The sequence below is a fragment of the Lissotriton helveticus genome, chromosome 3_2 (assembly GCF_964261635.1).
Source record: "Lissotriton helveticus chromosome 3_2, aLisHel1.1, whole genome shotgun sequence".
Classification (NCBI taxonomy): domain Eukaryota; kingdom Metazoa; phylum Chordata; class Amphibia; order Caudata; family Salamandridae; genus Lissotriton; species Lissotriton helveticus.
Window position 1 is genome coordinate 353,117,093 of NC_136062.1, and position 26,013 is coordinate 353,143,105.

Below are 26,013 nucleotides of genomic sequence, written 5' to 3' on the forward strand. Positions count from 1 at the left end.
TTCTTAAAAATGCAAATGCATTTAAGGAATCGCATTTGTGCGATTCCTTAAATGCAATGCATGAATTTAAAAAAAAATGCGAATTTTGAAATTGGAAGTGCAAATTACCACGAGGTTGACCCTCGTGGTAATTTGCGAAAATCTGTCAAAAAGCAAAAAAATGCATTTTTTAAACTGTCATGTTACAGACACACATGTCCTTAGGACATGTGTGTGTGAAACATGCACTTTCAAATGCATTTCAGGGGTGCAGGGGGGGGTCCTTTGGACCCCCCCCATGCACCCTTGGAATACATCAACAAATTGCAAATTTGTAAATGCCTTCCCATTGACTCCTATGGGCCTTTTGGCCCATAGGAATCAATGGGAATTGCGAAAATGCACTTAAGAATTTGGTATTTATTTGGGATTCGGTAAAAATTGCGATTTTTACCAAATCAAAAATAAATACTGAAAAAAATGATGCATAGCATTTTGCAATTCTTAATTTGCAATTCGGTATTTTTCGCAAATTAAGAAGTGCAAAATGTCTCAATGATGAATGTGCCCCCATATGCTTTTCAATGTTTTAAATTAAATATCTCTTGTTCTGATCTTTGTTGGTTTTGTATCATTTAATGTATTAGCCCCCACATGCATCAACCTATTTAGGAAGTGCAAACGGTGCGAATCGGTAAATTCGGCCGTTTGCACTTCCTAAATACGTTTTTTGGATGCATGAAACAGAGTGTCAAAATTCGCTATTTTTTGCATTTCTTAAAGATGCGAATGCAATTAAGGAATCGCATTTGTGCGATTCCTTAAATGCAATGCATCATGTTTTTAAAAATTGCGAATTTTGAAATAGGAAGTGCAAATTAACACGAGGTTGACCCTCGTGTTAATTTGCGAAAATTTAAAAAAAAGCAAAAAAATGCATTTTTTAAACTTGCATGTTACAGACACACATGTCCTTAGGACATGTGTGTGAAACATGCACTTTAAAATACATTTCAGGGGTGCAGGGGGGGTCCTTTGGACCCCCCTCTGCACCCTTGCAATGCATCAACAAATTGCGAGTGCAAAAAAAAAAATGCAAAACGGCATTGATTCCTATGGGCCTCTAGGCCCATAGGAATCAATGTAATGCCATTCCTTAATTGCGATTCGCAATTAAGGAATCGCAATTTCCGAAAATTAAGAAATCCTAAAAACTTTTAGGATTTCTTGATGCATAGGATTTTGCATTTCCTAAATAGCGATTCCTTAATTTTCGCTATTTAGGAAATGCAAAATCCTAGATTGATGCATGTGGCCGTTAATGTACCCTATTTTTCATACTTGGCTTAGGATTTTCCTTGTGTTGTCTTTGTACTTTATTACTGTTTGTGTGCTGCATATATACTTTACACATTGCCTGTAAGTTAAGCCTGACTGCTTTTGTGCCAAGCCAAAGGGTTAAGCACGGGTAGATTTAGAGACTTTTGTGGTATAGCTGACAAGAATTGTGTTTGCTGTTGGAGTGGGCCTTCCACTCCCCTCAAACAATAACCCAATTTTTTACAGGGATATTCTTAAATACATGAGAGAAAAAAATCTCTCATTCAACTGTACATAGCAATGAGCCTTGTAAATGTAAAAAATGTTAATAAATGTATTATATACATACATACCCATAGCATCGCGCAGTTAATTAGATACAGACAAATAATGCTCAGAATTCTTTTTTGTTCGTTTTCCTTTAATTGTACAAATATCTATTCGGTACAAATGTGCAATCATTATTTAAAATATCTCCCTGCCTGAATGTCAACACACTTCGAGACAACCTAAATGCAATTAGTCGCTTTGTGAGGGCTGGGCAAATTATGCTGACACAATCAATGAGTATGATAGTCTGACAGGGCATAAGAGGATGTCATGCTATAAGCTTGAGTACTAATGAAAGTAACCATCACATGTAGATGATGTTTCAGTGTAATGAGCGGAGTATAGAAGACGGTCCCCAATAGTTGATAACTCTAGCCCCGCTCCTCTCGGTAAAACACCCGTGGTCCCTGGCGCGACATTCTCGACTTGTGGCTACGGTAGCCCTGCTCCTAGCCCTAAAATAAAGTCTGTTGTTGTGTCTAGATGCTTCACCACGTGCGAGTTCTGGGATATGATTCATTAAAGAGACAAGAAGTAAGGAAACTATTTGCTGACACTTCGGGCACTGGTACAGCACACATTTTCACTGTTTATTTTCATCACCGCAGTAACCCATAACCCTCATCCTAAAATAAATCTCCATTTGCAACAAACTGCAAAGTGTTCCCAGAAGCTATGAATCCAAACAAAAACAACTATGCACAAAAAGAAGTCAGCTGTGGAAACCCCCTTGCATGTTAGGACTGAGGTGACCATGTATTTAAAAAGAAAAAACACAATTACATGTCTTAGAATACTAAGTTCTGTTGACAGAAACAACATAAGGAGTGCGAGTCACATAAATTAAGGCTTTGAAACCAGGCCAAACACACTGATTTTGCTGGTTTCATAGGGCGCAGGTTTAATGCATAACTTGTATCACATGTTGCTACCTCTATGTGTCTGTAGTCTTCATATAGCAGTTGTAATTCTTAGCATTTTAGTAACTCGGTTTGGGCTGATGGGATTCATACCTGAATTGGCCTGGTCTGCCTGGGACAATTCCGTCTCTACCTCCTGACAGGCACCAGAGAGGACACGACTGGTTTTGGCTGGCCAAAGAGCTTCTCTGCCACCAGAGAACAAAGGAATGTGTGCTATAAAAAAGGGAGGTCCAGGCCCCTCAACTTTAGATTACTTCTGGGATTCAAGCGGAACCTTTGCCAAGGAAAAGAGCTGGAGGAACTGAAGAGAAGTACTGCCTCTTTGCTGTGTGCTTCTGAGGTTGGCCTGCAGTGGCTGTTTCTGCCAAGGAAAGGACAAGGACTTTGCTGTGTGCTGTGCCCCCTGCTCGAGGAAGATCTCCAAGGGTTTGTAGTAGAGCTTGCCTCCTATTTTTGAAGTCTCAGGGATACAAAGACTTCACCCCCCAGGTCCCCAGAACTGCCTAGCTGGGTGCTCTGACCTGCCAGGCGGGGCATGTTGCTGTTCTGGGCCTCTGGAAGTGGTTACTGCTGTAGGGAGCTGGAAATGTAATGCAACGATTAGTAGTGCGGCCCATCCCCACCTGTTAACGTTGCATCACCGAAGTAACCTATGCAACGCCTGCCTGCGCCTCCAGGAATCACAGGCCGCTGCATCAAGTGCACTGATCTACGTAGTCCAAGATCACTGCACCATTTCCAACGCAGTCCCGGCTTTGCGCCTGCAAGAACCAACGCATCGAGTGACCGCGGTTGGAGAAACTGATGCATCCCCCATCCTCACGCATCGCATCTGGGCACCACGTCTGCAAGAATGCCTGGGCCTCAAAAGGAAACTGACGCAACAACTCCCTACACAGTAAGAAACCGACGCATCACCTCCCCTCCAGTAGGGAGCCGACGCATGACCTCCCCTACGTGGCAGTAAGACATTGACGCATCACCTCCCCCGAAGTAAGGAACCAACGCATCACCTTCCCCAGGCATAAGGAACCAATGCATCACCTTCCCTCTGACAGTTTTTGTTTGTGCATGTGACGCATCAGAGGTACTTTGTGTGAACAGTGTCGCATCTGTAATTTGCTTTCAGAACTGTTTCTACTTTTTTTAAAGTCATATTTTGATTAGTGTATTGTGGATTTTTATTGTTTGGTCTTGTGTGGTTTTGATAAAGATTACTTACTTTTCTACACTGATGTGGTGTCCATTTGTAGAGTTGTTACTGTGTTACTGTATGGGTGCACAAATGCTACACACACCACCCCTGATATAAGCCTGTCTACTCATGCCAAGCTACCAAGGGGGTAGCCAAAGGATATTTTATAAGTGTATCCCCCTTATCCTGGCTAGGAAGAAGAGTTCCTACTTGGACAAAGGTGCAAACCATTGCTAACTACAGACCCCTATTTCTAATAGCGCTCAAGACAAATATTGCAACTCCACAGTAGCATTTATATAGGGCTACATTCTACAAATCATACACTGCACACTGAGGAATGGATTGTTTAGCCTTGAAAGTTCATTCATCAGTATTTATTTTAAGAATTGCAGTTTTGGTTTATTACACTAGGCTTGCTTTAGTTATCTGATAAGCATGGTATTGCAGATGCTATTGTTTGCAGTTCATACATTATAAAAAAAAAATACTAAAGAGAACAATTAGCAATTATGTGTGCATATGTGTACCTTTCTGTAAGGGGAGTTATCCAAAGACATAACTACCAAGTGGCGTTGTGTCTTACATGAATGACACCTTTGGTCAGTTCTGGATTTTTAGCCAAAAAAATTGCATTCTGTATCCGTTTTATGGTAATTTCTAAATCATTACATTGCATTTTAGTGGATGATTTGTGATCGTTATCTTATTATATGGCCGTACCTGCTTTATTCCACTTATGATGAAGTGTCACTCATAATGTCACACATACACCATTAAAATGACACACAAAAGGCACCAAAAACATGGAAATGTCCCACATAGGCAAGCCTGAAAACTTGGCAGCTATGAATGTTTGTTATGAAAATGGGCAATGAGGGCCTCCAACAGGGCAAAGCGCCCTGCGAAATGGGTAACATTTTTGCTGCATGCACTGGCAAAGTAAGAGTAGGTTCTCGAGAGAAATGCTTGCAACTTGGTGCATGGTCCTGATCAGACTATGATGAGTCAGAATGTGATAGGAACAAACCAGGAATATGTGCCTGTCGTAATTACTGGTATTGTGTCTCCACTGTTGTAGATAAGATCATGCACCTAATGCACTTGAGGAATCTCATAAAAAAGGTGTGTGTTATCGTGGCAGCAAAGTAAGCCCTTGGCTTTGTCTCATTCTGCATCCTAAAGAGTGAAAAGTTGTCTGTCATCCCTGCTGGGGCCTCTCACATCCTGTTTGGTACAGTCGGGTCCCACATTGCCCTTCCATTTCTGGTGCTATGCAGCAGTTTTAAGATATTTCTCGTTGCTCAAATGGGTGTCATTTCTGATATTTATATATGTTTCCCTCTTCTTCATTGCTTGATTTTGCTCACAAGAAAGTGTCACTAATAGTAGTTGAATGTTACTCATAATAACACTGAAAATATGAAAATGTCTCACATACAATCTGACACCTTGGCAGCTTTGTGCTCAGGCCAAACCACCAAGTGGTTGAGCAAAGATTATTTTAGGTGTGTAATCCCCTGATCCTGACTACAAGGAAGGGTCCCTACCTGGAACGGGTGCAAGCCACCGCCAACTAGAGACCCCTATTTCTAACACTCAGGATTATAGCCCTTACAAAGTGTGAGCTGTTGGAAGCTACTGCCTGTGGTGTGACTGGCCATTTCCTCAGAGGTGTAGGTAACTGGTCCTACATTGCACATGTAGTGGGGGCTTTTTCATCAAGTATTCACGTTTCAGACTTCACAAAAAAGCTTGAATGTGGAAAAATGACTGTCTAGGGCACGTTTAATAATGATATGATATGTTTTATAAATGTTAATATCAATGATATAATTATATTATATTAAGAATACTGCGACTTAATAAGAATTCGGTGGTGATACACACACCTGATAAAGTGGTCCTAACTCAGCACCTCTTATGTGACTTTTTAATACAACCTTTTGCTTTCCTACCGCCCCAAGTACTCCTGACTAGGTACATGGTTACGGTAAAAGTTATGGGTCTGACCCAACACTTCCAGGTGCTAAGGAATGCAGGGGACGGAAATATTGCTGCATTCTGTCAACCATTCTTACCCCCAGATACATCAAAGACCCGTTTTGCGAGTCCTTAATAGGAATCGCTATTAAAGACTCACAAAACGGGATTCATGTAGAAATCGCAATCATTATAGCGATTTCTACTGCCTCCTTATTTGCGATTCGCTAATTGCTAATCGCAAATAAGGAATGGCTTTCCCATTCATTCCTATGGGCCTAAAGGCCTATAGGAATGAATGGGGAGTAATTCCTTATTTGCGATTAGCAATTAGCGAATCGCAATAAGGAAGCGATTTCAAGGGTGCAAGTGTGTCCAAAGGACACCCTGTAGCACCCCTGAAATGCTCATGTACACTGGTGTTGCGCTCATACATGTCCAAAGGACATGTGTGTGTGTGTAACATACAACTTAGAAAAATGCACTAAAGTGCATTTTTCTAAGTTTTCGCTATTTACCACGAAGTCAGACTTCGCGGTAAATAGCGGACCCAGATTGCGAATTCGCAATTTTTAAATGGTACATGAATTGCATTTAAGGAATCTCTAATTGAGATTCCTTAAATGCAATTATTCGCAAATCTGCGATTTCTACAAATGAGATTTTTGCATTTGGGATGATGAATCCCAAATGCAAAAATAGCTCTCACAAAGGGCCAGATTCTCAGAATCTGGCCCTTTGCGAGCCGTTTTCAGCTTGATGAATCTGGCCGTTAGGTCTTAAGAGGAGCAACACATTTAAATAAATACCCAGACCCATCAGCATCGTTAGCATCTCCAAACACCTCGGTGTACACTGAATATAATATTCTGTTTTCTCTCTCGTGAACATCAAAATATTGCATCAAAAGAGCAGGCAGGAGTCGTGCTGGGCATGTAAATATACTGCAGTAAAAGGAAGCTGTGCAGAACCCGACACACGCTCAATCTCACGCGAGGGCTAACAAACAACAAGGCGTTGTGAACTCAAAGGCAACATAAAAAATTCAACCAATTATGTCATTAAACCTGCAAGACAGATAGCTGAACACTGAAGCATATATGTGCTGCTGCAAGAAGCATTTGTCTCCTTTGATTATGATCAATAAAAACTGCCAGTTCTGTTGCATATCATTAGCTACCCTTCTGCTTCAAGAGTGTTAATGTGCAAAAAATATTAATTTACTAATGTGTAAAATCTTGGCCTTTTCAGACTTTGGTGTGCGGCAGAAAGAAAGGACTGAAGACGGTCGATTCCGAGGAGACATCTCCTTTGATGTGGGCATAAACATATGTTTACCATCTGTCTGTGGCACTGTGAGAGGGAGATGAGATTTTTTTTAAAGAAAAAAGCAACAAGGCAGCTACATGCTGGCACAGAATAGTCCTTTTCACGTGCCTCTTTCTTCACCTGCAGTGCTAGATTTTGAAAAAACTAAACAAAACATAAAACATAATGTGCACATAGGTTTTCTTAGAAGCCCACCGCTGATGCTGCCGAATTCCAGGATTACAGATACCTGTGCTGCCTGGTCTACAAACCTCATTTCTTTGGCCATCCTTTCCTTTCTGTTCATCTCACTTTTATTGTTTGTATTTTTTATCCTTCCTTTCTTCCTTTGTCACTGTTGTACTCTCTCTCGTGCCCCCCCCCCCCTTATCTCCCTTTCTCTCTCTTGCTCTGGGTCAAAATAGGATGATGAAAAGCAAGTCCTGAGGCCAAAAAAGTAGGGCTGTAGTTCACCAACTGCAACTCCACCAGACACAAATGAAGCACTGTTTGTCTGTAAAGAGAGACAATGTCCTGCAGCTGCCAAGTATACTCCTACAACGAGGGTCACCTTATCAGGTCTTGTTTTGTTTACCCTGCAGTGCTCTCTATAATGGAATTTGTAGGCTCCATCTTATAATTATAAAAGGTAAACTGCAAGCCGCAGAACCCAAAATGCTGTTTGCCACATTGCCAGGACTGCCCAAAATTGTTTCTTATGGCATGTGGCTGTTATGAATTTGGTTAGCAGATGACCCAGGCCATCAGGGTAGCCAGATTCCAGATCTACACATCATAGCAATCTCATGCCTCGGTCAAATTGTAACACTGAAGAAGAAAATGACAAATTCTACCAGAATACAGTGGGTTTTAAATGAAAAACCAGGACTGGAAGATTTTGTCACTGATGAGCTATAGTCACATGGTAAATTTAGTGAGAATGTCTACGAGGAAGACCCTGGTGGGCAGTCCTGCATAGCAGAAAGTGACAGTGAACAAGATCCACCTTCGTTCCTCCGTTAGCAGGACGCCGCAGTCAATTTTCTCATCTGAGCCTACTTTATCTTGTATCTGTATCTGACTCAGTGGAGTAAAAGCGGCTTTTGTTGCAACGCTGAATATATAATCAGTCGACGCACCGCGAGCATCAATGGCAAGACGAGTGGGTAGCCGACCATCTTGATAATGGAGAAGATCCCGCAATCTCAAGGAGCGTATCACTATCGCGCGAGCAATTTTATTAAATGGAAAGACGTTTTGATTTAAACGACTGCTTAAATGTTGTTTTTGTTGCATCAGATATCAAGTGCTCACCACTTGAGGCTGCTTGCAATTGCAAATTGCTGAGCAATTTAGTGCAGCAGAGGCACTTTAATCAGCAGCAATTTTGTTGAATTACTTAGACTATCACTTTAAGAATGTTGCACAATACCATTCTGCCATAATCCGGATGTGAATATTTTTTAATAATCCCCTTGAGTACGTCACAGCCATAAACTGTAAGATATTAGGATGCTGAGATATTATCATGAGTGCAGTTCATGGCTAGGATTCTTAAAACGACCAATATGTATAATGAAAGTTAAACAGATGGGGAATGTCTGCTGGGCTGGGATAGAAATGCCAGGTGCAGCTATACTGAGAAGTGCAGACATTTTATTACTGGGAATACGAAAAGTGTAAGTATTCACGGGGGCTTGTGTGCAAAATACAATCTCTATTTTTTTTCTTCTTTAGGCCAGACGCATAACACTGGGCCAAAGTACTTCAATTTGCAAAACTTAAACTATTTTGCATCACATGTTGGATTCACGATTGCAGATTTGTTGGGCACTTGTTGGAGTACATCTCTGACGCAAAACGGGAAGGGGGCCTTCCTGAATCAATGCCCAGAAGATCGTCGGGAAATGATCATCATTTTAAATATTAACAAATATTTGTCAGATCCTTTCCCCCTTAGGAGGTTCATCATTCAAAAATGCGAGGAAGTATTTTTCCAAGCTTGTTAAGAGATGGGACTAGGGATTTCTCCTAGAAGAAACATATTTTTGCAGTAGAGAACAAAAGTTTAAAAAAACTTCCTTTGCACATTTCCACCTTTGGTACTCCAACAAACTATTAGTCTCGTGGAAAAACCACAGTGGTCTGCTAGTCTGTCTGGAAATCTAGAATTTGACATTTTTGGAGCTGGCAAAATAGTTTAAGTTTTGCAAAGTGTACTTCTTTGGCCCAGTGTTATGCGTCTGGCTTAGAGTAGAATAAAAATAGAGATGGGCAATGAGTGAAATGCAAACAGGCTTGAATGCCAATATGCCATTTGCGAGAGAATGTTTTTTTTTTAAATTAAATTATTATAAATTATTAAATGCAAGTTGGCTACTGGATGTTCGATCAACTGTGCAAACTACACAGGATCTACATAGCTAAAAAAAGCTTATATAAAGCAATATGTATTTGTCATGATGCGATTCATATTGACAAGACACAAAGCTACATGAGAGATGTTCTTCAGACAATATCCCCCCTAGAACGTTGAGGTCCTGATCTCAATTTCTGCTTGACTTCCCCATTTTTGCAAAAGACCAACAATGGCGGACCGATGCTCTCGGACTGCCTGGAACAAAATGGCCGTTCATCTGTACTCCCAACCAGAATTATGATTGTTAAAAAAAAGGACTGAAACATATTTGTTTAATCTTATACTGTAGTGTTACTACTCAGTTCTGCTCTGGACCTAGTTATCAGTATCGCACTATAAACACAGTGCATAAGCTCCAAGTACCTCTTTTTAAGGTCTGTGTAGTGTGTTATATAAGAATAAATTAACTTAACATAACATTACTACTAATGGAAAGGTGGCTTACCTTAAACATGCCATGCTTTCTGTTACGTTGTCCAAGCCATAAGCTGCTCCCAGGAGTCAGGTTGTTATCAGGAGGGTCTACAACTCGTTCATAAATTCTGTTGAGGGAGAAATAAACAAGTCTGTGTGCTGTGGCCAGTAAAACACTATATTGGGCTGAGAGTACAGTCATTATAGGAGAGGAATTTTCATTACAGTTCCAAAGATACCAAACATGAACTGGTTACCTGTTCCGATTCGGAAATTTGGCTTATTTTATGACATACAAGACAATTATTAGGATGCTATGGGGAGCTGAAACTAGGAAGGCTCACTAGAATGATCGCATTATTACAATATAGATTCTGGTTGTGACTATTCCCCAGGGAGTTACAAAATTGTGTCATCACACAGTAAACAAATTGGGAGCATCATACACAGCAGTCCCCGTCATTTCCGAGATAGGTAATGCCATCTTCCCATGCACAAGTAACCATAGACATTTAGTTGCTTGAAGAATTACCTATCAAGATAAACATAATCAATGCAGAGATGGCTAGACTACAGGCAACACCGTTATGGAATATATCAGCATAGCGTTTTTTGAAATCTCTCAGCACAGTGACTTAAACAATGTGACGGTTCGATGGTGCACTCTTAGGGTTTCATGTTCAGTTGCGGCTCGTAATGTGGATGAGTAGTGGGGTAGGCACGCACGAGAACATTCACGTCTACCCATCCACTCACAAGCACACATGCATACTCACGCCCTCATATTCACATGCACACTCACTCACACCCATCGATTCACATACATCCACCCAGTGTTCACAAGCACATACGCATACACATAAACCCATTCATAAATTGCATGCACAACTACACATGCATTCTTACAGACACACATGCACACAAAATTTAACCAGCATGTACAAGGCCACATCGGTAGCAGCGTGTGGTGGAAAGAAGAAGCAAAAACGCATCCTAAGTAGCTGGGAGCGTCAGGGAGGCAATGGACTCATGGAAGAAACCGCTGCCTCCTTTAGTTGACTGAGATTGACATGGGTCAGGTAATAAGAGGAGGACCATCCCTAACTTGTCACAGAGTGGGATGGGGTCAGAGAGATGTGCTGACCCCTCCCAACTCTGTGACAAGTAGTCACTGATAGACAGTCAGACATGGGCACTTCAGCTGAAGGTCCCCCTTGCCATGAGGGAGAAGACCTCATAGGGCTTTGCCGTGGTGATGAGGATGATGTGAAATCTTGAGCCCACTAAGATTGTCTCCAGCTGCCAAACTGTGGTGCATTAGCGCATGTAAAGCACTTGAATACCTGACCTTGACCCAGATATAATGAATGTCTTTCAGGCAGACCTTTACCTAGCCTGACAGATGCTACTCATGCTTTGGTAAAGGGAGGAGGCGATGTCCTGACACCTGTAATGACGGTCCAACTCTGTGCATTACATTAACTATTTAACTTTCATGGAAGGAGAAATTTTATGTTTCAAATGTTGTTTCACAATACTGATAAGTGAGACTTCTCTATGATTACTATTCACTCAAATCCAGCTATGATGAACTCACATTACTCAAGACAATTAAGCCATGAAGACACTACTCTACTGTTATTTAACATATTCTGTAATCTTTTACATATAATCATAACCTATTAGGTATAGCCCTCGGTTATTTGAGCGCTTGTAGTAGTAATTCATAGACTCAAACACCTGCCAGTAAATGGTATTTCTGGGTATGCACATAATTGTGATGAAAAATGTACATGATGAATCCATTATACAATCATTTTGTAAAATACCTTCTAATGTTCGGTGGTGAAAAGCTCTGTGTTGTCAAGAGTTCTCTGTCTTGCCATAATTGAGTACATTTTAATAAAGACCAAAATCACAAAAACCCAATCAGTAGAAATGGAGGTATGCAATTTTAGAGATGTTAGTGAATATAGCGCAATAAAGTACAAATCCAACTGTGGATATCTGATCAGACTGAACCGAGACAGTCACAAGTGCAGACTGCCAGCAGTGGAACACAACCATTAGGCCAACTGAACAAGAGTATCTTAAATCCTAGTTGCAGGGCATGGCGAGGTCCCGCATCAAGGATGTGTCGCGCAGCTGAGGAGATGAGTCTCTCCTGAGGAGCTGCAAGCTGTGATGCGAGAACCTAGATCATTGTTGAGCTTGCCGTCAATGAGAGATTTACAAAGGGAGAGCCAGCACCATTTCCACTGTGGGCTGCAAGTTCGATGTAGAGTCCTGGAGCTGTGAGAATTCGCACTGCGGAGGCGATGCTTCGGTTCTGCTCAGGGTTGCACTGCAGTGGAGATGCCTCGGCTTTACTGGATCCACAGATCTGCTGGAACAGCATGTTTAGGCCCACTTCCTAAGTTCCAGGACTAGGGTGGCACCACTTGGCAGAGTAGGACTCACAGATGGCAGAGATGTATCTGCTGAGTTCAAGGTGGTTGGAGCCTTTTGTCTCTGACGCTATAGGCAGGAGGCCAGCCTACTAGCCGTGGAGTGTCTCTGGGGTCCTGAGTTCAATAGATGCAGGCACAGTCCTTCTCACCCATGAAAGAGGGCAGCCGGCATCAGGTCAGCACAACAGAGCACTAGTCCTTCAGGGCAGCAGTCCAGCAGGGTGGCAGTCAATTCAGCGGCACAGCACTACTTCTTCCAGGCAGAGTCTTCGCAGGTACAGATGTGTAATGAACAGTTGATTTATGGGCCCCAATATGTATACCTTGGCTTTCCTTTGAAGTGGTTGAAGCTTTTGTAGTTTTCCCCTCTGAAGTGCACAGGTGTCGTGCCTTCCCTGTCCTGGCTCCAGACTAACTATAGGGCGTACAAAGCCCTATGTGTGGAGGCAGGACACAGCATATTCAAGTGTAAGTATGGCTGTGCCCAGCTTTACCCTGCTATCCTGCCAGTGATTGCCCATCCAGACACACCTAAGCACTCTATTATGAATGGCTGTCTAGGAGGAATACACAAGGCTCAACTGTCAGATACGCTTGCTATGTGACTCAGAGACAGGCTGCAGGCACTAAATGGCTAAGGCAGGAAAATGTCACCTTTTTTAAAGTGGCATTTTCACAATTGTAATTTAAAAACAAACTTTTCGATAACAGAGGTTTTTCATTACAATTCCAAAGATACCAATCAATAACTGTTTACCTGTGTCCAACTGCTTATTATATGTAATAAGGTAACTCCATTGTTATCCTATGGGAGAGGTAAGCCTTGCAATAGTAAAAAAACAACAAAAGAGTTTTTCACAACCAGGACACACATAACTTTATATGACATGACCTTCCTTTTAAACAAGTACTTGTCAATTTTTTTAAATACACTGCACCCTTACATCTGGGAAGTCGAGGGCCAACCGTGGTGACTTACATGTATTAAAAAGCAAGCGTAGGGCCTGGCAAAAGCTTTCTGCTGCCAGGTCAGAAGGTCAATTTAAAACTGCACACAATGGCAGTTTAAAACTGCATACGCAGGCTGCAATAGCAGGTCTGAGTCATGTTTAAAGAACTTCTCAATTGGGTGCACAACCAGTGCTACAGGCCCTCTAGTAGCATTTAATTTACAGGCCCTGGGAACACATAGCACCATTTCACTAGGGTCTTACAAGTAAATTAAATATGCGAATTTGGCATAAACTAATACTACCATGTTTTTTGGGAGGTAATACAAGCACTTTAACACTGGTTAGCAGTGGTTAGGTGTGCAGAGTCCAAAGGTCAGCAAAAAAGAAAGTCAGCAAAACAGAAGAGTTGATGGCAAAACTTTGGGAATGACTGCAGAAAGGGCCAAGTCCAACACTAACTCCAGTGACTCCACATGAATAGGGTTCTGGCAGCAGCCACAAGTATATCACGCATGTCACACCACAACCAGGCCTTATGTAGAGGGCTATATAGATAGCACTTTTGGATATATTGCTGTGGCCGCTAATTGTCTCCTCTCAAGACTCAAACCCTCCAGGTAGATTGCGATTGATAGCCTGCTGTTGCTAGGTAAGTGAACAACCTTGATGCCATAATACTGAGGCATCAGCTGCACTTAAATGCCACCACTGATCCCAGGAACACTATTCATATAAATGGACTCATCCGCAGCCTTTACTCCGTACCATCGCAAGAACACCGCCCCTTTCACTAAAAACAAATTAAAAATAAACGCATTGAAGTGGGGTCTGCAAATGAGTACAGGAATTATTTGAACACAAAGGCGAAATTGTTTTCAGAAGAACAAGAAGCAAGAACACATTAATAGGATAGTGCCCCAGATCACTGAAACAATTGCATCTGTTCACATAACAGAACAATTCGATTCATTTTTCAATTTCGCTTCATCATTTTGTTTTCAACGAACTAAGAAATCTGTATAGCAGCAAAGGAAAGTCATTACCAGTTGTACTGCTGGATTACTGCGTAGTTTTTTTCTTATGTTTAAACAACAGGACACAGCAGTATCCTGATAAACATAATTTGAAAGTCAGAGGAGTGCGCCAGATTTTAGCTCTATTAATATTTTAAATCCTAAATACTTCCTTTACTTCTGTAGCTGCATGAAAAATGGACTGCCCTAGATAAAGTCAGAGCTGCAATAATGGCCTCAACACGAAAGGGAGTAATTGACGCACTTCCCAGTAACAACCAATCACAAGCGAGTGGTTTCTAGACCTAAGTGAGCCTCTTTACTCATCACATTCGTTTTAGAATACCTTCTTAAAGTTATAAGACTAGAATGCATGATAAGAAATGTAGAACTATATTTTCCATTAAGGGATAAATCCCTAAGACAACATTGCCATGTGTGATCACCATGGCGCGTCTTATGAGGGAGTATTGGATTTTTATTTACCAGGCCTTGCAGAAGACTACAGGGACCTCACTTGCATCTATGGTCAATTACGTCTAGAAAATGAAATTGAGAGTAATACAATTGGATTTGCATGCAGCAAAGCATGTGTTTGTGACAGGATCGGAGACGGACAGATGGGAAATAAAATTGCAAATTTGCTACAAAGTGAGAATGTGTTCTTTCTTGGCCGAGTTGCTTTTTCTAAGTCTCAGAGATTTTCATTTTGTAAAAGTCATTAGCCAATCAAGAGGTGTGCATTGTGTGATTATGCAAATTAGCTCGGGTCAGGTTCAGGGAGCAGCCCACGAGTATCACCCAATCATCAAAATTCAATAAAATTGATTCTTTTTGTAGAAACCCACAGTTAGAGGCCAGTGACCATGGGCAATGAACAAGAATTGCATGACTAAAGGGGCTTACTTCCTTCTCACACTGTGAAAACGTCACATGGGGTGCGCAGACACACACTGCGAATAGCGTTGTAGACTTCACAGTACTGCAGTTACTCTAGTGCAGCACACTGCACTTCAAAGGCAAACCCTACCCTCTTAACCCCAGATTTAAAGTGTAGGGAGTTTTTCCTCTAAAAGAGGAGAGTGCTGCTCTTTCCGACATCAGTTTAACAATGCCATTTGGTTACCCTCTAAAGGTAGGTGTTTGTCCTCAAAAAGTAGGCTTGGTGCTCCAAGGCAGGGAACTGCTTTCTGGCATTCATCTATCTAAAAACAGAACAATGGATGCACTGCTGTTAAGGTACCATGCTGAGTTGCGTCTTTGAGAACTACACTGTCAGTAACAAGGAAGGATGCGATGATGGTCTTTGCAGCGTAGTACTAGACAAGGTTATCGGATAGGAGCCAAGTGCCCTACTCTCATCATACAGTAGGGATCTTCCTCACTTTCCATTCTCTGTGCTAAATAAGGGTGGTTAAGGCTCGGGTGCCATCTTTTTGAAATCCCTGTTGGGCCTGGCCCTTTTTGCAGGGTTATTCCCAAATGTTTTGCCTTCCTCCTGTATTTTTTCTTGCCTGTTTTAGTTGGTTTTATGACTCTTTGTGACTTGTCTGGTTGTGACCGACAGGAGCAGGCGGTGTGCATTTACTCTAGGCAGGCATAGGGGGTGGTTGAGGTGCGCCCTACCTTTCCTGGTTAACTCATAGTGGGCAGAATATGCCTGGTCTGCAATTAGAATTAACCTTCTTCTGAATAGGGCTGTGCCTGCCTTCCAAAATGCTGTCTCCGTCCCCCTGTAGTGCGTCTAGAGCCAGGGCTGGAGATGGAATGGGGGTGTAATGCACTTCTAAAGTTGTTTGAAGTGCCCCCAGAACAGAGACCTTGCCAGTATTAGTACAAGGGTTATAACCCCATTATTTTAGACACTGCGTGGACTTGTTACCAGACGCTGCTGGCTCTACAGACTTCAGCTTCCCAGAAGGAACTAATATGCTGTCAGGAGGAACCACCATTAAATTCCCTGGTCTGTTGTGCTGACCTGAGCCCTGCTGGGCTAGAAGAAGGACTGCCTGCTTCCCCTTCAAGGACTCAGTGTTCTGGAATGCTGCACCGGTCCCTATTTGGTGCATCCAGTGATCTCCCAGGGATTGATGGCCAGCCCTGTGTGCTTTGGAAAATGATTGCGTGGTTGAGCATTTTATTGTTCAATTGCAGGCTCACTTGCTCCTGGCTCTCTGTAGCACAAGGCTAGCGCTGTTGTGTGCCCTGGTTTTCTTTTGTCAGCATGGAGAGCGCTGATTACTCTCCCTGCACCTAGAGCATTTTGAGCGCTTTATTTTCTGGAAGTCCACGGTGTTTTACGGGAGAGGGGCACCTTCCCTAGGCAGGTGCTGGGTTTTTGAACCAGGACCCGAGGCTCTGCTGCATAGGGCTTCCGACTAGTAGGAAAGAGCAGGGTTTCTCGCTGCCAGGAAACTCTCCAGTGGGCCATCCCCTCTACTGCTGCTGTTGACACGGTCAAAGACCCAAATAATAATCATGCCAATTCTTATCTTGTAAAAATTTAGGATTTTCCGCAATATGGGTTACAGAAGTCTACATCACCTTTGTTTAACTACAGGCCTTTTTTTTAGATAAGATACATTGGGTCACTGTAGACCAACTGGCTGCAGTTATCTCAGCCGGGGGGGGAGGGGGGGTGGGGGAATCCACAACGAAAAAAGTACAAGAAACAATATATCTTCTTTTGTAGAAATAAAGGCAGAAAATGTTGCAGTCCTGTAAATCAGTCAATTGTCTACAGTTTGTGTTACTATAACACTCAGCTCAAAGTATTCAGCTAAGAAGGGGAAAGCTGTATGAAGAACATCACTCTCTGGTTATAATGAGATTTTCTGTCACACCTACAAACCTTATTGGGTGTTAGGGAGTCATGCCTACATCTTCACCCACGTTTTTCATTGCTTTTAGTTTTAATTTAGGAGAATTAACATGTTTGCACGAGGGGAATGGGCGTGTAGACAGGGTTTGGGAGGAAATGCTTTTAAGTGCACTTTTGTTTAGTAGTGAATATGAAGGGTATTTGAGTTGGGGGTTCAGGAAAGATAAATGGTTGCCGTTTTTGTGTTTTAGCACATGCAGTAAATGTATTGTATCATCATTTATTTATGCAGTTCTTTCTGATTTATTTTCAGTACCCCTGGCGAAGAACTTTGATAGTTCGAAATGCATTGGGTTGTTTTAACAGTGCCGGCTTAATGGAATGTTGAAAGCACGTGTCTTTGTATAAGCTTGTATGGCAGCAAACGACATTTGAAAATTCAAAATAAAACATTTTAAGTTATCACTGCTTCCTCCGGAGTGACTAAAAGAAGGATGGATGAAATATTGATTAATGTTGTGGACTACTATAGATTACTTTGAAAAATGTGGTTAAAAGTGGTGAACTTGGCGTACTTCAAGAGGGGAGCATCCTCATTATAGCAGTGCAACAGCACAGGGCTCAAAGGTCACCCGTTTTGGCAATATCACATAGCATGGCAGCCATTTTAGGTGACATGGACTAGGCACATAGGGGGACTTTTTTCTTTTGGTCAGTGAAAGATTTCTGTATTGACCATTCACTGATTGAGTCTGGGCTCATAGACTCTTCACAGCCAGGATCTTTCATGGTATCACCTCACATCTTTTCAAAGCTGTTTGATTCTCGGATACTGAATTGCTGGTGTCAAAGCAAAGGAGTATTCATGTTTCAACCTAAAACTTAAATTGGGTTGTTTCTAATTAAAGGTCACTTCAGAGTCAATGAATAAAGAGGCTGAGTTGAGAAGGAAGCAGGTAGGAGCCAGGCCTCCGAGGGCCTGCAACTGACAAATGCAAGCACAAGTTGGAATAGTAGATAAAAGGGAAGGAAAAGCAGGAGCAATGGAGTGAGAAAAACAGAAGAGGATGAAAAAGCGGAAGTAAGGCGGATGGGGTGAGAGAAAGAGGAAATCGGATAGCTTACAAACGTAAAATAGCAGAGCAGCAAAAGAAAGGTAGTGAGGAGCATATTGTTACATCCAGGAAGGAAGGAAAGGCAAGTGCGAGAGCAGGATATACAGCCTGATTCATCAACGGGACGTTTTGCGTGGCCCTAATAGCGATTCATAGCGAATCGCTATCAGCGACACGCAAAACGGTATTCATGAATATTTTAGAGAAAAGAAAGCGAATCGCACGCGGCCGCGAATACCGGTTGCGACTTTCGAAAATCGCATATTAACCGCTATTTCCGGCAACATCCGTGTCGGAATTGCGATTTCTCTAATAGCGTGATCGTCAATTGCGGGAGCTAAAATAGCGCGAGATCGGGAAAACGGGAAGTCGCATGTCGAGCACAGCGATGACATCACAACCAGGAAGCAGCCAGGGCCCACCCCCATACACCACAGTGAGGCAGACCTCGAGTCAGCAACTGGAAGAGCTCCAGCAAATCTGTCAGGAAAGTACTGGGCAACTACAGTGCAGCAATGTCAGAGGAGCCAGTTCCTGGGCCCAGCAACACCACAGGGCGAAAGAGAAAGCTGAAATTCTCCGAGCTGGAGTTGGAGCATCTAATTGAAGGGGTGGTGGCCAACCACTCCAAACTGTTTGATAAGGACTCCAGGAGGGTGGCAGAACAGGAAAAAACGCAGGATCTGGGTGGGTATAGCGTCGACGGTGAACTCCGTGGGTGTGGCCGACAGGTCACTGGACGAACTGAAAAAACGCTGGTACGACCTCCGAGGTCGTGCCAAAGAGAGGGTGGCAGAGCGCCTTGGAGAATCATCGGGCACAGGAGGGGGAGAACCTACAGTCCCTCCAAACACCCCCATGGAGGACCAGGTAGAGAACACCCTGGAGACAGAGGTGGTCATCGGAGTGACTCGTATGGACTCATCCCGCACCACCCAAGACACCCGAGGTAAGTGGCATGCGACAGCGACCCTGTCCCCTATGAATGTCCATGACCAATTAGCCTCCCATATTGTTCCATAGTCATGCCATCGTTCCACATCAGGTAATGCCCTGAAGCATTGTGGGACATGTAGTGTGGCCACAATGTAGATTTGCCACAATGCAGCCAGACAGGTTCCAAAGTACGCAAAGCCATAGCCAGTCAGGGAATGTCACCCAGCATGCATGTAGCAACTGCAAGTGTGACAGATACATGCAACTAATGAACGTCCACTTCCCCTCACAGGTGGTGCAGACAGCAGCGACAGCGAGAGGCTGCAAATAGATGAGGAGGCACTGGATGAGGAGGAGGTTCCGCCACATACACAGCCACCAGCCCCTGCCCCAGCAACTACTCCCGCAGCCAGATCCACCACCAATGTGCCACCAGCCTCTGCCCCAGCAAATACTACCGCAGCAAGATCCACCACCAATGTGCCACCAGCCTCTGCCCCAGCAAATACTACCGCAGCCAGATCCACCACCAGGGTGCCACCAGCCTCTGCCCCAGCAAATACTACCGCAGCCAGATCCACCACCAGGGTGCCTCCAGCCCCTGCCGCACCAACAACGCCTGCCGTGACACCACCAGCAGCTGGTGCTTCTACATCAGGGCCCGCGACAGCGCCAACACAGCGGCAACCCACTGTGTCAGGCCAGCAGAGCAGGCGTGGCACGCCTCGCCTGCAGACCAATGCACCTAGCAGCAGGAGGGGGAATGGACCGGCGCTGCTGAGAGTGAGCGTGGAAAGGCGCATGCTCCGAATCCATCAGCTGCAAGCACGGCAGCAAGGTGCCATACAGCTACAGCTGTACAACATTGGGCGCAATGTTGCCGGAGTGGGGGACCAGATGGACCGCATGACGGCAGCCATGGAAGGTGTGGGTGAGGGAATGGCCAGAATGACTGCAGCCATGGCAGGTGTGGGGGAGGGTATGGCCCGCATTACTGCAGCCATGGAGGCCAGCACTGCTGCTAATACATCGCAGCGCAACGCAGCACGCCGCCGCCACCGGCAGCTATTGACCAGGCTGACCGCCTACACCAGGTCCAATTATATAATTAGCAATGCCACATCCCAGTTGTCGCGGCGGTCCCTTGCGCAGCAGGTGCAGCTCATCCAGTGCTGCGAGGATGTGGCCAGGGTCCTTGAGCACCTGACCAGTGCCGTGACAGCACTACACCGCCCTGCTCTACCTGCCACTGTTGGGGGTGATGATGCCAGTGAGGGGACATCTAGTTTGAGCAGCCACTCTGCCTCACACGTAGGGACACTCAGGCGCAGCACCAGGCCCACAGCAGCTGCACGTGGCATGGATGAAGATGAGCCACAGAGGCGTTTGGGTGGTACGCGCAGGAGGCGCACATGACTTTCTATGACTCTAAGTGGCACAGGCTGAGTATAAGCCTGCCCTGTCCTTTCGCACAGCAGTATGCGGAAATACTGTAAGCAAAGTCAACATTAATAGTTATACCATTATTGTGAATGAAACAAAATTTTTATTTTAACAGCACACATTGGCGTAGTGTCATTATTGATTTCTGCATGCATTTGTGATTTGTGGGGTGAGGGTGGAGGGTGCATCAGAAATTGTTCAGGGTGATGTGGTTGCGACGTCTGTGGCCTTCAGCAGGATTCTCCCCGTGTGCAAGGCGTGCATGAGCAGGTGGCTGGTCGTCCCCTTCAGATTCACTGGCAGATATGTCGACTGGGATCCTGCGCTTGGTTGCAATGTTATGCAGTATTGCGCAGACAGCCACAATGCGGCAGCACATTGCAGTACTGTAATACATGGCCCCACCTGTCTTGTGCAGTATGCGGAACCTGCTTTTGAGCAACCCAAATGTCCTTTCTATGCAGTTCCGTGTCCGAATGTGCGCAACATTGTAGCGGCGTTGCTGGGGTGTAGCAGGGTTGAGGTATGGGGTGAGGAGGTAATCATGGAGGGCGTAGCCACTGTCACCTGAATGAGAGGAACAGAGGGTGAGTGCCTGTGCTGCGCTGCTACTTCATAGCAATGTGACATTGTCGACAAAGTGTACTTACCAAGTAGGTGTCCTTCCCCAAAGTCTCCCCTAGCCAGTCGTGTGTGGAGGCCGCTGTGCCGGAATATATAGGAGTCGTGGGTACTCCCTGGGTACTGGGCCACAATGTCTGTGATGTAAGTCTTGGCATTGCAGACCATCTGTATGTTGAGGGAGTGGTAGTTTTTCCGATTGCGGAACATATACTCCGTGGCAGCTGATGGGCAGATGGCGACGTGTGTACAGTCTATGCATCCCAGTACATGCGGAAAATGTGCTACATTGTAGAATTGTAGCTTGGTCTGGTGCAATTCCTGTTGGCTGGTGGGAAATTGTATGTATCGGTGTAGCTGGGTCAGCATTGCGTCAACAAAAGTCTTGAGGCAGCGTGACATGGTGGGCTGGGATATCCCCCCAGCAGCCGCTACTATCCCCTGGAAGCTCCCAGAGGCCAGGAGGTGCAGGCTACACAATACCTGCACATGTGTAGGCAACGCATTGGTACGCCTTGTTGGGTGCTGCATCAGGGGGTCAAGGTCTTGTATGAGCTGGATGATCATTTCCCCATTTGGCCTGTATTTAGCATATATCTGCTCTCTTGTCTGCCCCAGCAAGGTCACCCGCTGGCGGAATATCCTCTCCTGGATCTGGCGTCTCCTCCGTGCTGCTCGCTGTAGCCTTCGGCGCCTCACGACCATGTACATTCCCGGCATTGTGGAACTCCGAATGCAGCTGCTGAATGTCCTTATGTGTGATTGGTCAGCCCTGAACCGGTTATTGATTGGCCAACTGTTTTTAGAAAAAAAAATTCCCATGGCTTTTATGGTTACCACCTGCTTTGAGTTGTCCTTAATTTGCGCCGCGCAAACTGCGAAATTTGGGTTTTTCGCTATTTGCGGTAGTTCATGAATACCGATTGCGATTGTTTAGCGTAATCGCTATTTTTTTCGCATAATCCGTGGATAGTCGCATTTTCCGAATCGCTAGCGGGATTGTGCGATTAATATTGCGTATTCGCTATTATGTGTTTACGATTTAATGATGAATGCCGATTATCGACATTGCGCCCACTATTGCATTTTCGCAGCTATTGAGGGCGCTATTTTGCTTGATGAATCAGGCTGTATGTCTCTAAAGATGGAGGGGGAAAGATGGGAGTGAAAACTGGAAGTGGTACATCTAGGGACCTTGGTTTACAATCCCTGGCGTTGCCTTTGCGACCTGCAGCCACAGAAGTGTCAAAAGGTAAATAGTTCCCATAGGAACTCTGTTTACTGGTAAATAGATCCCATAGCAGCTCTGTTAACTGGTAAAGTGTACCCATAGGAGCTCCCTTTACTTTCTGCATTAACCGCTGGCAAATTACAATTTCTGTTTCGTAAAACAAATTGTATTCAGCAGTACAGTGCTCTTTAGAAAATGAAACAAACGATAAAGATACACATTTGTTAAACGTGAGGCCAATTCATTACTGTGAATACATGAAAAATAAGCATTGGCAAACTTAATTGTCAAACTTAATTTTTATGGTTTAGGGAAGCCGATGAGACAAAGAAAATTGCCAGGAATTCTTTTATGATACAGTGATACATGCACAATGGGGCATATCATCAAGGGCCTTATCTCCGCTTTTTTGGCTTTAAAAGCCAGAAAAGCGGAGAATGTTTTCGCCCTATCAAAAAGAGGGTGTTAACATGCATAAACACATGTTAGCACCCTTTCACCCTACGCTACCCTTTGCATCTCTAATGAGATGCAAAGTGGGCGTTCCTTCCCATAATAACTGGAGAAATGTTGGTTAAGTCAAACGTTGTGCGATTTTAGCTGGAATCCCAGTGATAATTGCACATTTGGCAGCTAACTCGGTTATTTTTATCGCTCTAGAGATAAGCGTCGCTGATAGCGCGCTATCGCCGCAATAAAAATAAGCGATAGCCGGCGATAATTATCCTAGCGCTAAGAGCGCTTAGCGATAATTATCGCCGGTTTTTGATGATATGCCCCAATGTTTTTTTGGATTGGAGCTAGTTTTGAGATATTTTGTTTGATGAAGCTGGCTGGACATGGCTCTGTGGATGTGGAAGGAGGTGTGATGTTTCTTATAATTTTGATTAAAGCACTGGCTAATATAGGAGAACCAACTGTGGTGGATGTAACAATAGATTGAGCTTTTGTTGATTTTAGGATTGTTGCAGTCGGGTAACAATTGAATACTTGATTAACTCTACATTTCTTGAAGATAACACTAGCAGTCTGCCTTCCTGCTTATGTGATGGAGTAGTTACTTTTTTTAAATTTTCTTTTCACGGTTACTGTTTTTAAGCTGGTGTATGATGTTATGATTTCTTCGTGTAGCTTGAATATTAAAGCTATTTTTTTGCTTCGTTCGGCGGTCCCTCTTTTTTTGTAGCAAATATAATTTATTGTATTAATCAATTGATTATAATAAAAATATGACTTATGCCATAAATCATTTAAAAAAGATAAGTTGTTAGAATAGAACTTCTTTTATTAATTTACTGCTCTCTGGAAGTCCTTTGTATGGAATTTGGATAATGTTCCGTCTTTTTTCAGGACTAACTGAAGCCATTTGTTTTCTAGTAGTATGCTGGTCTGTGCTATCTTTTCAAGAGAGCCAAAATTGTGAAACTACCTAACTGCAGTTGTACCACCGGATTGGGTTGTTCTTGTCTTGAGTCGCGCAAGTATATCAAGATTTAGATAGATGTACAAAATCACCATAGACGTAGCTCAGGATATGATTTGGGTCAGGTGCATGTTATGGGCTACAAGGGTAAATTGGAACATGCTGGAGAATTTATTGCGTGACAGCTGGTTGAAACCAAAAATGCTCATATTGATGCTCAAGTTTAATGCAGGTTTTGTCATCTTAATACTCGATCTTATGCTGGGCTGTTTAGTGGCTTATCAGCCTGAACATCAAAGCCTCACAGAATCACTATTTTGTTTAACATTGAGAGAAGCTGTAGGATGATATTGAGGAATTTCCAAAGGATCAAATATATTGGGGTATAATTCTTAATATGGTTCTGCCTCCCAGTCTGGTTTTAGTGAAATGCTTGGGGACCAGCATCAAGTGAGAATTTAAAACAACAGATGAACAATCCTACAATGTATGAAGTCAATAGCACTGGGCAACAATAGCAATACCATTTTTGTCTATGCTATATCAATAGTTATTTTATTTCTTTGAACATCTAACCTGACGTTTGAAAAGGAAGATGTAACCTAATTCATCATAATCAAAATATTATAATGCAGGCATGCTCATTCTTGGAGATGTGAATGGTTTATGTAGGTGCTTAGCTCGAGGTACAGCAATGAAAGGACTCTTTTTATGAAGAAGAAAAGTGCCAAGGACTGTTACGTCCTGCCAAATGCCCTAATCTTGTAATACCAACAGATCACTTCCCTTTAGTGACACTACTCGCAAACCAAAAATAACCAGGGACAACCGATTAGGCACAAATGACTGTCCTGCTCAAAACATAATGTTTATAATAAAAACTTGATTCTTGCGAAACAGTCCTTAGAACAAGTATGCCTCTTATAGGAAATGACACTTCTTGGACTAAAATTAAAGAACATTGTATACAAGCCAAATCGATCCTTACCTGTAAAAGAAATCTATATAACACCACATCTCAAAGCTAATCTTTTGTTCCATCTAAACACATTTTTGTTAATACAATAAAAAGTATTAAACGAATGACAACAAGCCAATCATGTTACTGCTCAAAACATCACCATTGAGTCATACAACAGTAGGCGAATACCTTCATCTTCTGGGAAAAAATAGGCTCAAGGCTTTGTATTTTATTTTTATTTTTTGCCTGCTACCAGGAGAGGACTTCAGACCCATGTATTTACATCCAGAACCCGAGGGCACAATTAAAATGCTTGTATTACAAATGTGAATACTGCATTATAATTATAGAGCCAAGATTCACAACAAACGAAGTGTGAGGAACACGGTAGTGCAACAAGAGATCTATGATTTCATTTTAACATCAAGTCACGCTGCCCTAAAGGCCCGGGTTTAGCAGGGAGACCTTTATGGAAGAAAGTTGCATCTCATACATAATTGAAGTTCACAATGCTGAACATCAAAAAAGCAAAATATTAAACTATTGCTCCCTGCCACTGGATTTCAAATAGTTTACTGGGCTAAATGGCCTCCCACAGACCTGCAAAGTCAACATTCCAACTCTGCCAACTCAGGTTTTCATCCCACAATGGATGAAGTCAATAGCACTGGGCAACAATAGCAATCCAATTTTTGTCTATGCTATATCAAAAGTTATTTTATTACTTTGAACATCTTACCTGAAGGAAGATTTTCCTAGATGAGTGAAATGCTAAATGTTTGTGTCTTTTAAGGGCTAGTGCTGCAATTTTTGAAAATGGAGATTTTGGGTGTTTGTTTTCTAAAACGGCTACCTTCACTTATTGGGAAACAAAGTGCTTGAAAAGTGCTGAATCACCATGGAGATCTGTAATGGACGCTTGATTCTTGAGAGTTAATTATCTGATATTGTGATATCAGTTTGAGCATTAAGAAGGTCCAAGTTATCCTCTACTGTATAAAATATGAACTTACCTTAAATATGTTTTTTAACAAGAACATAACTAAAATAGCTAGAGTCAAATTGTTTCTTACAAAATGTGTATAGTATTTAAAAACAAGCAGCAGACATACTGAAAGCTTAAACTATGTTACTACTTATCCAAAAAAGCATAAGAAAATCTAGGTGGGTAAATA

General features: G+C 43.1%; 1 protein-coding gene across 1 annotated transcript in view; it reads right to left on the bottom strand.

Annotated features, from left to right (window-relative positions):
• Window positions 1-26,013, bottom strand: part of NELL1 (neural EGFL like 1) — a 3,494,430-nt gene that overhangs the window by 2,947,757 nt on the left and 520,660 nt on the right. Inside the window, exon 5 of the mRNA XM_078684549.1 lies at window positions 9,903-9,999. Coding sequence (XP_078540675.1) covers window positions 9,903-9,999 — 97 coding nt within the window. The remainder of the gene's footprint in view (window positions 1-9,902; window positions 10,000-26,013) is intronic.